Consider the following 14,506-nt stretch of genomic DNA (forward strand, 5'->3'; position numbering starts at 1 on the left):
AAAAGATGTTTTTGTCTGTTGTCCCTGAAAGCTGGAAAAAGGAAATCCCAGTCCCCTAGCTGTCATGATATTCCCAGCCTTACCCCCATGTCGGGTGATTCTGTTTACCTGACCAGGAGCGATTCTTAAAACTTTGTCTTTGAGCTGCAATACCACAGACAAAAGCAAGAATTCAATCGCTGTTCCTGCAAGAACCTCAAATAACACATTTTTTATGTTTTTGTGAGCACGAAGCGACCCATTCCAAGGATTCAGCAGACGCAATATCAGCTCCTGTGTGACCATATGTCGCACGGCAAACGGCAGGTGGTACCTCTTCAGCGAATCTGTGATACGTTTACCTAGCTTGTCAAAGTCCGTTTGCGAATACCGATATCCCAATCAGCGCAAGATTTCAGAGTCGATAGAAGATTCCAGTCCTTCGGCCCCGAGGGGCAAACGCAATATCGCTGTTTACTGCTTGCAGTCTGTCGACGGAGAACAAATCCCATTGCAGGACAGAAGTATACATTAGTGGTATGCAGCATGTAATCCTTTCACGTGTCCAGTGGGCCCTGAAGAGAAGTATATGGTGTGATTGAATTCCCTCTCTCACAAAACCTAAACCCATTTTCAGTGTAAATAAGGAAACAAAGGCTGTCCACAAAACTGCACAGGGAACCACAGATACAGCTGAGTCTGGTCTGGCTTTCTCTTCTCTTCTCTTCTCTTCTCTTCTCTTCTGAGGAAGCTGCTCCAGTACTTCCTGCTACCCTATTAGCGTCTGTCTATATCATGCTTTTATGGAGGGTCCTATCTTTCTGCACCCGGCAAACTTTCAACCAGACTCCTATGGTCGGTGGTGCTTAGGGTCTCTGTCTGCCTTTCTAGGCTTTTTCTAAAACACAGTGGCAGCTCTGAGGGACTTTGGATCACTGGATTAGGGTACTTTATGGATCTGAAATTAAAACTTGAGGTTGGCCCATACCCAAGACCTTGAGCTCAAACCCAACCTGGCCCAAATTATATGAGCAAATCTAAAATCCAAACTGAACCGGAACTTGTGGAAATATTAATCATATGTGTATCCGAAAATATTTGCAGGCTTTTGCCACGATTTTTCCATTTCTAGTCAGATGCTGGCAAAGGACCCAGCAAGAACTAAAAGTGACTTGCGTATTTGTTTTTTTTTTCTTAAATCTGGTAGATATAACCAGAGCACATCGGGTTTGGGTTGAGTCACAGACATCAATTGTGGATATGAACATGGAGTCACATGTTACAGAGATGAGTATGTAAATAGACATGAGTTTAGCAAAATGGTGGGAGGAACTACAACAAAAGGCAGTAATTTTGACAGGAGAAGGGAATCGTGCAGGAAACACTGCCTCATTGGGCTCTTGCTTTGCTTCTTGTTCCTGCTCCTGCACTGATAATGCTTGTTACTGGCCATTCACTGGAAGCTCAGCCTCACTGGAAGCTCAGCCTCACTTCTCGACAGCGGCATGCTTGCAGCGTGCTCTACGCTTCATCTGTATGTCGCTTTGGACAAAAGCATCTGCTGAATAAAGTTAAACATAACAATGCATCAGGTCTCAGTATGTGTTTTTGCCAAGACATGAATGAATGAATGACATGAATGGGTTGTTCTGCTAGGAGCTGCCTAGTTAAGAACATAAGAATATAAGAAATTTACAAACGAGAGGAGGCCATTCAGCTCATCAAGCTTGTTTGGGGAGTACTCATCTAATAGCTTAAAGTTAAATCTTATCTAGTTTTGATTTAATGGTACCCAGGGTTTTAGCTTACACTACACTAAGAGGAAGACTATTCCATACTCTACCTACACGCTGTGCAAAGAAGTGTTTAAAGACAACTGTTTCTGCACCTGTGACTTAAGTGTTTCAAATCCAGCTTAAAACGTTCTCCCATTCATTTCCACATATAGCCACAAGTTCTTGTATTTGAACTAATATTGAAGTAACCATTTGACCTGTTAGAATCTTATAGACCTGGATCATGTCCCCCCTTAGTCTCCTTTACTCGAGGCTGAACAGATTAAGCTCAGCTAACCTCTCCTCATAAGACATTCCTCTAAGACCAGGAATCATTCTTGTAGCCCTACGTTGAACCCTTTCAAAGGCAGCAATGTGCTTTTTAAGGTAAGGTGACCAAACAAGCATGAAATGTTCTAGGAGGAATTATTGTTACCAAGGAATTGTATAATCTTAGCATCACCTCCCTTGACTTAAACTCCACACACCTATTGATGTAACCCAACATCTACTGGCCTTTTTGATTGCTTCCGCACACTGGTGAGAGTGGGATATGGAAGCATCGGCATACACACCAAGGTCTTTCTCATGATCAGCTACCTTTATTACAGGAGAACCCATAAAAAGAAAAATCAGTACTTTATATTTCTGCTTCCTGCATGGAATACCATACATTTGCCTACATTAAATTTCATCTGGCAGGTATCAGCCCAGTCGCTAATTAAATAAAGATTCCGCTGTAGCCTCTATGCCGCTAGTTGAGTATCTGCTACACCTCCCACCTTGGTGTTGTCTGAAAATTTAACCAGTTTACTGTATATATTGGTGTCAATATCATTTATGTAAATTAAGAATAATAATGGTTCTAAAATTGAACCCTGCGGTACCCCACTATGAACGCAGGCCCACTGTGACATTGTGCTTCTAATAACTACCCCTCTGCTTCCTGTCATCAAATGCCTTCTTGAAATCTAAGTAGGTCACATCATAGGATTTTTTTTGTGATCAATTTCTCTTGTAGTTTCCTCAAAGAACTCAAGATGATTAGTTAAATAGGATCTACCTCTCCTAAATCAGTGTTGGCTATCCCTTAGAATTTTATCTGAATCCAGGTAATCTACCATTTTCGCTTGGATTATAACTTTTCCAGTTATGCAAGTTGGCCTATAGTTTGATGGATTACTTCTATCCCATTTGTTGAATATGGACATTATATCAGCATGCTCCTATTCAGAAAGTATCACACCAGCAGAACAGGATTTCTGAAATAGTAAAGTTAGAGGCCAGCAAATCTCTTCCTCGTCTCTTTTAAAACTATAGGTAAGATGCCATCAGAGCCCTGCGATTCATTTATTTTTAGTTTAGCTAGGCTTTTCAAAGTCGAAGCTGGATGAGGAATAAGAGCCAGTATGTTACAGTGAATACCTGTGTAAAACAATCATTAATGTTTAACAGTAATGAAATATTATCCTTCGCTTCTAATGTAACAGCAATTGAAGATACAAGTGCGAGCACCCTGGCAATATCTTCTACACAGTAATATGATCGGAGTGTGCAGTTTGGTAGAAGAAAATAGTTCCTAGATTAAGCTGATCATTTCAAAGTCTGTGGATTATCTTGAGTAACTGGGTCATGATTTCTGGTACGAGACATTAGTGTTGGATTTTTCAAAGGTATTTTCTGGAGTTTTTATCATCACAGTAAGAATACGATTCACTCCCATTATATCTGAGAGAAGCCCGACATCTTCAAAATGTGGCAACTCCCAGCAGAACGACCAAGATGGACAGATACCACTAAAGCCTCACTAAAATATACCTTTTCAGTTTTGGGACGAATTGCCCCTTTAATCAAGCATGAGAGGAATGTATGAACATCCCCCCAAACTCTTTTCAGCCTCATCTTCCTCAGACAGCTGTAAGTAGTTGAATCCCCACGTACCCTCTAGCTGCTACCCAATCGTTTGCAGCCAAATACATTAAACAAAGAGGGCGGCTATTAAAAGTATTATTTTGCAGAATGAGCAGTAGTTTGCAAAGTTGCCCTGCAGGAAAGTAACACATTTGCATTCACAATCAGTTATATGGGAGAAAAAGTAGATGCACAGGTTAGGTCATAAAATGATCACGAGAATCCATGCAAATGTCAAGATTTAAGACAATAGAAAATGGCATTAAAATAAGTGCAAAATTCTAGCAAAGCTACTCATTATTAGATGAGTAAGCCTGTTATTTGAGAGAACATTAAGTCAAAGAACATGCTTTGCTCTGTAACTGTAACATAAATGCAAAAACTGTTCATTTTTATATAAAAGTGGCATTTAAAATTTAAAAACCATGAATAATTTATATGCAGAAAAAACTGCAGCTACTGAAACCACTGTTAACATTCGTAATTAATACGGCTATTTTGTTGAACCAGGACAGAAATGCACAAGGTAAAAACAGTTTAGGTCAAAAAAAGCTCTTTAAAAAGATGTGACAGTTCTGGTAAATTGGAACATGAGTTATATATGCCAGTGTGAAGAGTTATATATGCCAGTGTTATATATGCCAGTGTGAAGAGGTATATATGCCAGTGTGAAGAGGTATATATGCCAGTGTTATATATGCCAATGTGAAGAGGTATATATGCCAGTGTTATATATGCCAGTGTGAAGAGTTATATATGCCAGTGTTATATATGCCAGTGTGAAGAGGTATATATGCCAGTGTGAAGAGGTATACTGTATATGCCAGTGTTATATATGCCAATGTGAAGAGGTATATATGCCAGTGTTATATATGCCAATGTGAAGAGGTATATATGCCAGTGTTATATATGCCAATGTGAAGAGGTATATATGCCAGTGTTATATATGCCAGTGTGAAGATCCAAGCCTAATTAAAACAGTTATTGATATTTCATGTAGTTGTATTGGGAGGTACTGAACTAGAATGCAGCTATATGAACTCCAGTGGGGGACATCCAGTGGACATCCAGTGGACAGAGCCATCGCCATCATCATATTTTAAATACATCTACCATTTACAGGATGCCCACAAAATTGTTTATTTATCCATATTTCCATTTTTTCAAATCATACATACACTATATTGCCAAAAGTACTGGGACACCTTTACACACACATGAACTTTGATGACGTCCCATTCTTAATACATATGCTTTCATATGGAGCTGGCCCACCCTTTGCGGCTATAACAGCTTCAACTCTTCTGGGAAGGCTGTCCTCAAGGTGTATGAGTGTGTTTATGGGGATTTTGAATATTCTTCCAGGAGAGCATTTGTGAGGTCAGGCACTGATGTTGGATGTGAAGGCCTGGCTCTCAGTCTCCACTCTAATTCATCCCAAAGGTGTTCTATTGGGATGAGGTCAGGGCTCTGTGCAGGCCAGTCAAGTTCCTCCACACTAGACTCGCTCATCCATGTCCTTATGGACCTTGCTTTGTGCACTGGTGTATAGTCATGTTAGAACAGGAAGGGGCCATCACCAAGCTGTTCCCACAAAGTTGTGAGTATGAAATTGTCCAAAATGGCTTTGAATACTGCAGCATTAATAGTTCCTTTCACTGTAACTAAGGGGCCAAGTCCAATCTCTGAAAAACAACCCACACTATAATTCCCCCTCCACCAGACTTTACATTTGGCACAATGCAGTCAGGCAAGTATCGTTCTCCTGGCAACTGCCAAACCCAAACTCATCCATTGGATTGCCAGACACAGAGCTGTGATTCGTCACTCCAGAGGACACGTCTCAACTGCTCTAGAGTGTGGTGGCAGTGTGCCTTACACCACTGCATCCGACGCTTTGCACTGCACTTTGTGATGTAAGGCTTGGATACAGCTGCTCGGCCAAGGAAACTCATTCCATGAAGTTATCTACGCACTATTCATGAGCTAATCTGAAGGCCACACAAAGTTGGGAGGTGTGTAGCTATTGACTCTGCAGACAGTTGCCAACTTCTGCGCAGTGTGAACCTCAGCATGCGTTGTCCCCGCTCTGCGATGTTACGTGGCCTGTCACTTTGTGGCTGAGTTGCTGTTGTTCCCATTTGCTTCCACTTTGTTATAATGCCACTAACAGTTGACCGTGGAATATTTAGTAGCGAGGAAATTTCATGAATGGACTTATTGCACAGGTGACGCTTGAGTTCACTCATCTCCCGAGAGTGACCCATTCTTTCACAAATGTTTGTAGAAGCAGTCTGCATGCGTGCTTGATTTTATGCACCTGTGACTATGGAAGTGATTGGAACACCAGAATTCAATGATTTGGAGGGGTGTCCCAATACTTTTGCCAATATAGTGTATCTCTAATTATGCACATGACCTATGTACCAATTTAATATAAATTCCACAGGCATTGGGAAGTCCTACCCTGTCTTGTTAATTTTCCTTATTATATTATCAAAAATAAAGAATTCTGCATTTTCTTTTTTTAAGAAGTGCTAATTAACCAAATTCTTATGTTAACTCTAAGGGGAAAGGCAATTCTTATCTCAATCCTTCAATAGACATTGGGTTGCAAGCCTCAAATTAAATACTAACTGCAAGAAAGAAGAGAATGTCAGAGAAGACAATAGCGTAGCTCAAAGTGTGTTTTTTATATTGTGTGAAGAACACAACGTCTTGGGGGTTTAGTTATGTGTGAAAAGCTGATGTAAAGCCACGTTATAATTTACTACAATCCCTGCCCAACCATAAAAGACGGGCAGTTGTGTAAACAGCTATTGTTTCCAAGGCCCCTGCTGGCTCTGTCGGCTCTGTGCCAACATGATGCACAGAGAAGGTTTTCACGCCCACAAGTGCCCATGTACACATGAACACACGCACACACACACACACACGTTTGCATCTTTGTGGGGACTCTCCATTAATTTCAATGGGGAAACCTCACAACATAACAACCCCGACAAAAACATAACCCTAACCATAAGTAACCAAACAAAAGTTTTTATTTTTCATTGCATTCACCGATCTTTGTGGGGACCTGAAAAATGGTACTCACAACATCAAAATAACAGGTTTTTTTATTACATTGTGGGGGACATTTGGTCCCCACAATGTAATATAAACATAATCCACACACACACACACACACACGCAAGCGTGCCACGTCTTTACAGTTAAACCTCCACCCCTCAAATTATGCCACCCGCCTACTTGCCCGCCCAGATCATCTCCCCACAGTGTGGTCTCTGCCTGGTCGTCTCGTATCAAAGACCCAATTAACATCACACCGTCACAGTTTGTCCTCTCAGGGGACCTGCGGCACTCGCCATTCCTCCATTAGGAGGTATAATTCCTCATTCATCCACACAGGGGTCACACATCAATGCACTACGTCCAGGAGAAGAATGGAGAGTGAGCGTGACGTGACCAAGCTGGAAGTCAGCTATGAAGTCACAGCTCATTTATGCAAAACGTAAAAAGCTTACATTAAGAAGAAAATTCCCGGCGTACATTAAGAGTCCAATTCCCACTGTAATTTCTCCAAAGTGTCAAACTCTACAGAAACAATACAGAAACAGCTTTAAATTATAGATCAGCCCAAGAATTACAGCCATTGTGCTGCTCACAGTCCAAATAATGGGATGAATATGAACTCTGATAGCAGCCCTCTGAGCCCTAAGCACCGCTGTTCATTGGTCCCATAATAACCTGAAACTTTCAATGTAAAACAAATAATAATAGTCAATTCACCCATCATCCTCTCTTTAGAACTGCTTATCCTGGTCATAGTTGCAGGGAACAACAATAGCAATAATAATCATCATCATCAATCCATCCATCTTCTGTAGCTGCTTGTCCTATTCAGGGCCACTGGGGGTCTGGAGCCTATCCTGGAAGCTACAAGCGCAAGGCAGGGAACAACCCAGGATGGGGTGCCGACCCATTGCGGGGTACAGTCACACACCATTCACTCGCATATATACTCCTCCGGACAAATAGGTTACTCTGTTTAACCTCAGCTCTTCTTAGACTGTGGTGGAGAACTGAAGTACCTGGAGGGATCTCCCTGATGGCACGAGGAGAACATGCAAAATCTGCAGACATGGAACCCTGGTGGAGATCTGAACGCTGCTCCCAGAGGTGTCAGGTGACAGTGCTAAGCACTGCACCTCCAAGCTGCCTCAGTGAAAGTCACCCCACTGTTCACAGCAATGATCTAATTCAGCCGTACATTTTCCTGACTCAACCACTACCCCAGGTACCTTGTTTGGCTAATCAATACCCCATTAAGTTTTTTTAACAAATCAAGTTGATTAATTAATTGAGCAGGTGGAGAAAATTTAACAAAGTCATAGAATGGCTGAGGTGCCCCTAAGGAGAGGTTTGGGAACCAAAGTGGAGGTTATCTAGCCATCTAACAAGATATCAGGAACTTTCTGGAGAAGAGACAAAATTGTTGTTTATTTTTTATTGTGTTACTGTTCATTTGATTATGTTATAATGTAAAATTGTGTTTTTAAGCAAATATAAATAAACCAAGATAAATAGTCTGAAATATTTTCTTTGACTGTCTAAGACATTTGGACAGTCTTGTATATAGAGTCCATTACTTTGATTAACGTGTGTGCTTTGGCTGTTGCCCAGTGTTTCGGAGGCCTTGACCACTGGGGGGCAGTGTAGTAACCGGAGTGGCTCTGCATCCCCGCTGCTTCCCGGTGCTTCACAGTGAAATTGACTCACAGCCACATTGACACCTACTTCACTTAAAAGTTGTGAAGGACACGAGAAACTGCAAAAGAAAGTGATTAAGCATCTGGAGTTGCGTATCTCAGCTCCCTTCGGTGGCTCTACCGTGCCTCACCTCGCACGTGTGCACGAGAGAGACCCACGTTCAGTCACGATCAGTCACGCCGCGGCCTTCGCGTGCTGGTGCAAAGCTAGCGAGAGAACAAACTGAAGCAAAGGCCGCGAGGGGATTTTCAAAGACCCACCTGAAATGATTCCCCTCATTTCACCTGGTTCTATGGCTCTTTTCAATAGCCTACCTCAAACTTAACCATGACATGTGGAAAAAGTATTTACCATTAATTTCTGCATTTAATCAATGCAGGTGTTTAATAATCCACTTCTGCCTTAGGTACCAAAACAGTCTGAGTTTAACTACTTCTGGAATACATGTATTTTTTTATAAAACACAATTAATGTATTCAAGAGCTACAAAAACCTCCTATCTAGTGGAAGGTTTCTTTATTGGCTAAAGTGATCATCCCGTTATTGATTGCACCGTATGTTCCTGTGTCAACCTTGATGAAAAACAATGGCATTATCCCATTGTCTTGTTATGAAAGGCTGGACCAATCAGATTGCTTCAAAGTGTTCCTACTTTGTTTACCACTTGAGTGATTAAGTGCTTCGGGCTTATAGGTTAATCGCATCATTCTCCGTCTCTGTCAAGACTCACCTTCTCTGTCGACTGCGACGTCCCGAAGAAGATGGGGATGAAGGCCAGCCAGATGATGCAGGTGGTGTACATGGTGAAGCCGATGGGCTTGGCCTCGTTGAAGGTCTCAGGGACGCCGCGCGTCTTGATGGCGTAGACGGTGCAGGTGACCATGAGCAGCATGCTGTAGCCCAGCAGGCAGATGAGCGACAGGTCCGAGATGTCGCATTTCAGCACGCCGCGTGCCAGGATCGGGTTTGCCATGCGCTGCTCCTCATAGTCCACCAGGGACTGTGAGGGGTCCACCCCGAACCACACGCAGACGCCCAGCAGCTGCACCGAGATGAGGCTGAAGGCGATGACCAGCTGGGAGGCGGGGCTGATGAAGCGGGGGGCGCTGACCGACCGCTTGCCCTGCTCGAAGATGCGGTAGATGCGGTTGGTCTTGGTGAGCAGCGCCGCGTAGCTGATGCTCATGCCCAGACCCAGGAAGATGCGCCGCAGCGAGCAGACACCCACGCCGGGAGTGGAGATCATGAGGAAGGTGGTGGCGTAGCAGAGGAAGATGCCCGTCAGCAGCACGTAGCTGAGCTCGCGGCCCGAGGCCTTGACGATGGGCGTGTCGTTGTAGCGGATGAAGGTGACCACCACCAGCAGGGTAGCCAGAATACCCAGGACGGCGATGAAGACAGGGAGGATGGCCCAGGGCGAGCTCCACTCCAGCTTGATGATGGGGATGGGCTGACAGACTGTGTGGTTCTCGTCGGGCCGCAGGTCGAAGCGGCACATCTTGCAGGTGAAGGTGTCGGCTTGGTACTGGTAGCCATCGCAGCGCTCGCAGTGCCAGCAGCAGGGGATGCCCTTCACGATCTTCTTACGCTCTCCCGGGTGGCACGGCTGGCTGCAGATGGAGGCGGGCACCTGGCGAATTCCGCCCGGCCACTGCATCGCCCGGATCTGCGGAGCAGAGGCGACGGATCACCAGTTACGGGATGGGATGGGCAATGCTGCAATGTTAACATGAAGCTAAGGCACGCTTCATAAAAAACCTCAATTGAAGGTATGGGCACACTAGCATGAAAAAATATTCACACCTTCTCAGCATCGAGCCAAAGTGGGCGTGGCACAGAATGTGGCATTTTGCTTCAAGACAGTGTTGGTGCAGTGATGTTAATAAGGAATAAATTAAATATAGTTTGGCTTTAAAATATATATTTGAAAACTACTTATAAAGTTTTCTTTTTCCTTGTACCTCAGTATTGGTGAAATTAGGAGCACAGAGTTGAATAAACACATATTGTTATATTACCCTTCTAACCCAGTAAGCTAGGTGTGACACATACGGCTACAAAGTGCACCAGAATATGTTTTCCACCTTCGAGACCCATTTGAATGCTCAGCGCTTATCTCCTGTTTATAAATTTAAATTCTGACAATCAACAGTTAAAAAGAATTGGTTGCTCCACAACCCACGACTGGTGAAACTGAAAGGTCAACCACACCAACACAATACCTGATTGGCTGACCTACGCAAATTTGCAGGTCAAAGTTCAATAAAGATGAATTGGGCGCAAAACCGCTCCACTCCTGGAAGTGAGGAATCAGATTTTCACGTTGCACAGCTATAATGGAACTGAATGAGAAGCAAATATTTTTTCACGCTAGTGTGACTGCACCTTAACTCAAGTATTTATGTTCTTGAAAAACACCCTTAATTAGATAATGTGTAATAATAGAGCTTAATTATTTACATGGTTGGTATGATGTTTAAATGGATAAAGAGCAGACTTGGAGGAATATTAGCCCTCCTAGCAAAATGGAATAACCACAAAAAATGTTTTATTCACCATAAAGTATTATGTCATTGCATATGAAAATGATTTTTTTGTTCCCTCAGTTTCTGAGTAACTAATTTCTATAAGAACCATATAATTAAATATATTTTATTGAAATAGACTTTTTCTGTTCTTTTGCATAAAAAGCCACCCTTTCATAGATGTTTCACAATGTTTTACAATCCATAATCATGAAACGATGACAATGTATTACCATATATTCAATTCATTTCACTTAAGCAGAACATCTGTCTTAGCCAAAAAAAAAACACACATCACATGAATGCCCTCCTGCTTAAAGTTAGAATAATCTTGACAATGTCAAGATTGTGTCAGCTTTGATCCTTCGACTTGGCTAAATAGGCCACTATTGTATAATCCATCTCATTTCCATGACTATTGATCCAGTACTGGGTCACCGTGCACCTGGAGCCTGACCTAAGGCAGGGGACACCCTGGAGGGGATGCCAGTCAGTCACAGGGCACGAGGCAGGGGACACCCTGGAGAGGATGCCAGTCAGTCACAGGGCACGAGGCAGGGGACACCCTGGAGAGGATGCCAGTCAGTCACAGGGCACGAGGCAGGGGACACCCTGGAGGGGATGCCAGTCAGTCACAGGGCACGAGGCAGGGGACACCCTGGAGGGGATGCCAGTCAGTCACAGGGCACGAGGCAGGGGACACCCTGGAGGGGATGCCAGTCAGTCACAGGGCACGAGGCAGGGGACACCCTGGAGGGGATGCCAGTCAGTCACAGGGCACGAGGCAGGGGACACCCTGGAGGGGATGCCAGTCAGTCACAGGGCACGAGGCAGGGGACACCCTGGAGGGGATGCCAGTCAGTCACAGGGCACGAGGCAGGGGACACCCTGGAGGGGATGCCAGTCAGTCACAGGGCACGAGGCAGGGGACACCCTGGAGGGGATGCCAGTCAGTCACAGGGCACGAGGCAGGGGACACCCTGGAGAGGATGCCAGTCAGTCACAGGGCACGAGGCAGGGGACACCCTGGAGGGGATGCCAGTCAGTCACAGGGCACGAGGCAGGGGACACCCTGGAGGGGATGCCAGTCAGTCACAGGGCACGAGGCAGGGGACACCCTGGAGGGGATGCCAGTCAGTCACAGGGCACGAGGCAGGGGACACCCTGGAGGGGATGCCAGTCAGTCACAGGGCACGAGGCAGGGGACACCCTGGAGGGGATGCCAGTCAGTCACAGGGCACGAGGCAGGGGACACCCTGGAGGGGATGCCAGTCAGTCACAGGGCACGAGGCAGGGGACACCCTGGAGGGGATGCCAGTCAGTCACAGGGCACGAGGCAGGGGACACCCTGGAGGGGATGCCAGTCAGTCACAGGGCACGAGGCAGGGGACACCCTGGAGGGGATGCCAGTCAGTCACAGGGCACGAGGCAGGGACACCCTGGAGGGGATGCCAGTCAGTCACAGGGCACGAGGCAGGGGACACCCTGGAGGGGATGCCAGTCAGTCACAGGGCACGAGGCAGGGACACCCTGGAGGGGATGCATAGCTTCAGCTAGCCAGTAAGCATGGTTATTTCAGTCTGTGGTGTTCAATAATTCAAAAACCATGATGATACGTCATTATAGCTAGACTGAGGGACTGCGGTACAGTTACAACCAGAAGCTTTTAGAGGGACAGAAGAAATTTCTCACTGTGGTCTTACTTGTTAATAAGCACATAATGTGGAGCTAATTGAGTACAGGGCTGCCACTGCCCTGCATTTTATGACCATCTGCAGTGTGGGGTCTGGCTGAATGCTGCTGTTTTCTCCCTGAACATGGGCTTCATAATAGCATGAAAGCATCACAACTCAGCAGCTACCAGCACTTGTACTGGAACAAAATCACTTAAAATGAACATGCACTCTTGTCAAAAGCTGCATAAAGTAAACACAGAAATGTACTTCCCTCCCAGGATATTAAATTTATGTTGAATTTCGTTAAATAAAAAACAGCACAGTCCCCTGCCTGTGTGGCGTGAGATGGACTCCAAGATCCCCACGACCCCCCAGTGGGCAAGTGCATGGACATTGAATGGATATAAACATGATTTATAAGCTTCCTATTTTACTTTTTTTGACTCTGGTGTCTTTATCCCTTTTAAAAGATCTAAATGAGGATGAGAAACCCACATGACTAAATATACTGAAAATGACAAAAAAAATCCACATAATTGTAGCTTGATTGTAATGTTGGATTATTTTTATACACACATCCGCATGTGCGTCTGGTTCCTAGAGGCGTCCTGTCACATTGCGGAGTCTTTGAAATGATTCAGTGACTCTGAATTGTCCCCAGTATGTGAGTGAATCTGGAAGTGCTTTTCTATGCATTGAATTCCCATCCTGGGCTACCCTGCCTTATGTTTAATAGGATTACCAACTAAACACAATGCCACATGATTTGTAATCCTAATTGAATCAGTATTTCCTGAAAATGGATAAACACAGGATTATGGGTGGTTTGGGCAGGTGCGTCAGTAATGTGAGTAAGGTGACTATCACTGCACGATCTGAGTCGATTGTGGGTTTGAGTAGCGCATGTGCTGCCGATCTGAATCAACCGTGTTAAACTACTGAAGTATTCATTCAAGTAATAAAGGACTTTAGACCATCTGCCAAACCTGCACCATTACCAATTATAGGACGTTTAGGCCCGTCTCATGTATTTGCATAAAAAATTGCTGATTACCTTTAATTGTCTGTATTGACACTAGCAAAGCCCCTCACAGGAACTGGGCATGTGCATGTATTGTATCTCGTTTGCTTTTATTTCTTTTAGCTACTTTTTAGGTAGTTTCAGTTAGTTTTTAGTTGCTCTTGCATTTGGCTTCCAGTGTTGCCATATCCACAGCACATCCGCGGTTGATTCAGATCCTATAGTGACAGTGATCATCGCTTCAGTTAATTCGTTTAACCCGTCCCTCATTCCAGCTGAACCTGTACATTTATGCATTTTGCGCTCATATTTGAAGCATGTTACAGTAGCTATTTTCCTCTTTCTGCCAAAATGGCGGCTCCTGTCTACTCCAATAAAGGGAATCAGCAAATGGAAACTCACCCAGGCTTTCCCACAGTGATAAAATTAACCAGGGCAGGATTTAATGCTCACACAGTAATTCAATTAATCAAAGGGATCAATCCAAAGAACTTCAAAATGAAGCAGAAGTATTCCTGGGCAGGGCAGGCAAAGCAGAGCAGCTCAGCATGCGGACCAACTGGACCTGCAGCAAGCTACCACACTGTAACAATTTTGCAGCAGCTTTTGCGGTAAAGACCGTTTTCGCAGCGTAATCACACATAAATGAACTATTAAGTGCAGGGTGACGCTCGTACGTTTGACAGACCCTCCACGGTTGCTGGTTTTGTCACTTAACGTTGCGGCATGCGACGTGATCGCCAATTACTACCAAGCACTGACCATTTTCAAAGCTCTTCAGAGTCTCGCATCCAGCTCATTATATCGCTCCGCTGAACGGGGCCCATCATTAAAGCTTAAAGGACC

General features: G+C 44.5%; 1 protein-coding gene across 2 annotated transcripts in view; it reads right to left on the reverse strand.

Moving 5' to 3' along the window:
- LOC111855051 (metabotropic glutamate receptor 4-like) overlaps positions 1 to 14,506 on the reverse strand; it is a 253,692-nt gene that overhangs the window by 13,569 nt on the left and 225,617 nt on the right. For both annotated transcript variants that reach the window (XM_023833665.2, XM_023833666.2), the window contains exon 9: positions 9,169 to 10,104. In XM_023833665.2, the coding sequence (XP_023689433.2) occupies positions 9,169 to 10,104 (936 nt within the window). The remainder of the gene's footprint in view (positions 1 to 9,168; positions 10,105 to 14,506) is intronic.

This window comes from Paramormyrops kingsleyae, chromosome 8, assembly GCF_048594095.1.
Source record: "Paramormyrops kingsleyae isolate MSU_618 chromosome 8, PKINGS_0.4, whole genome shotgun sequence".
Classification (NCBI taxonomy): Eukaryota; Metazoa; Chordata; class Actinopteri; order Osteoglossiformes; family Mormyridae; genus Paramormyrops; species Paramormyrops kingsleyae.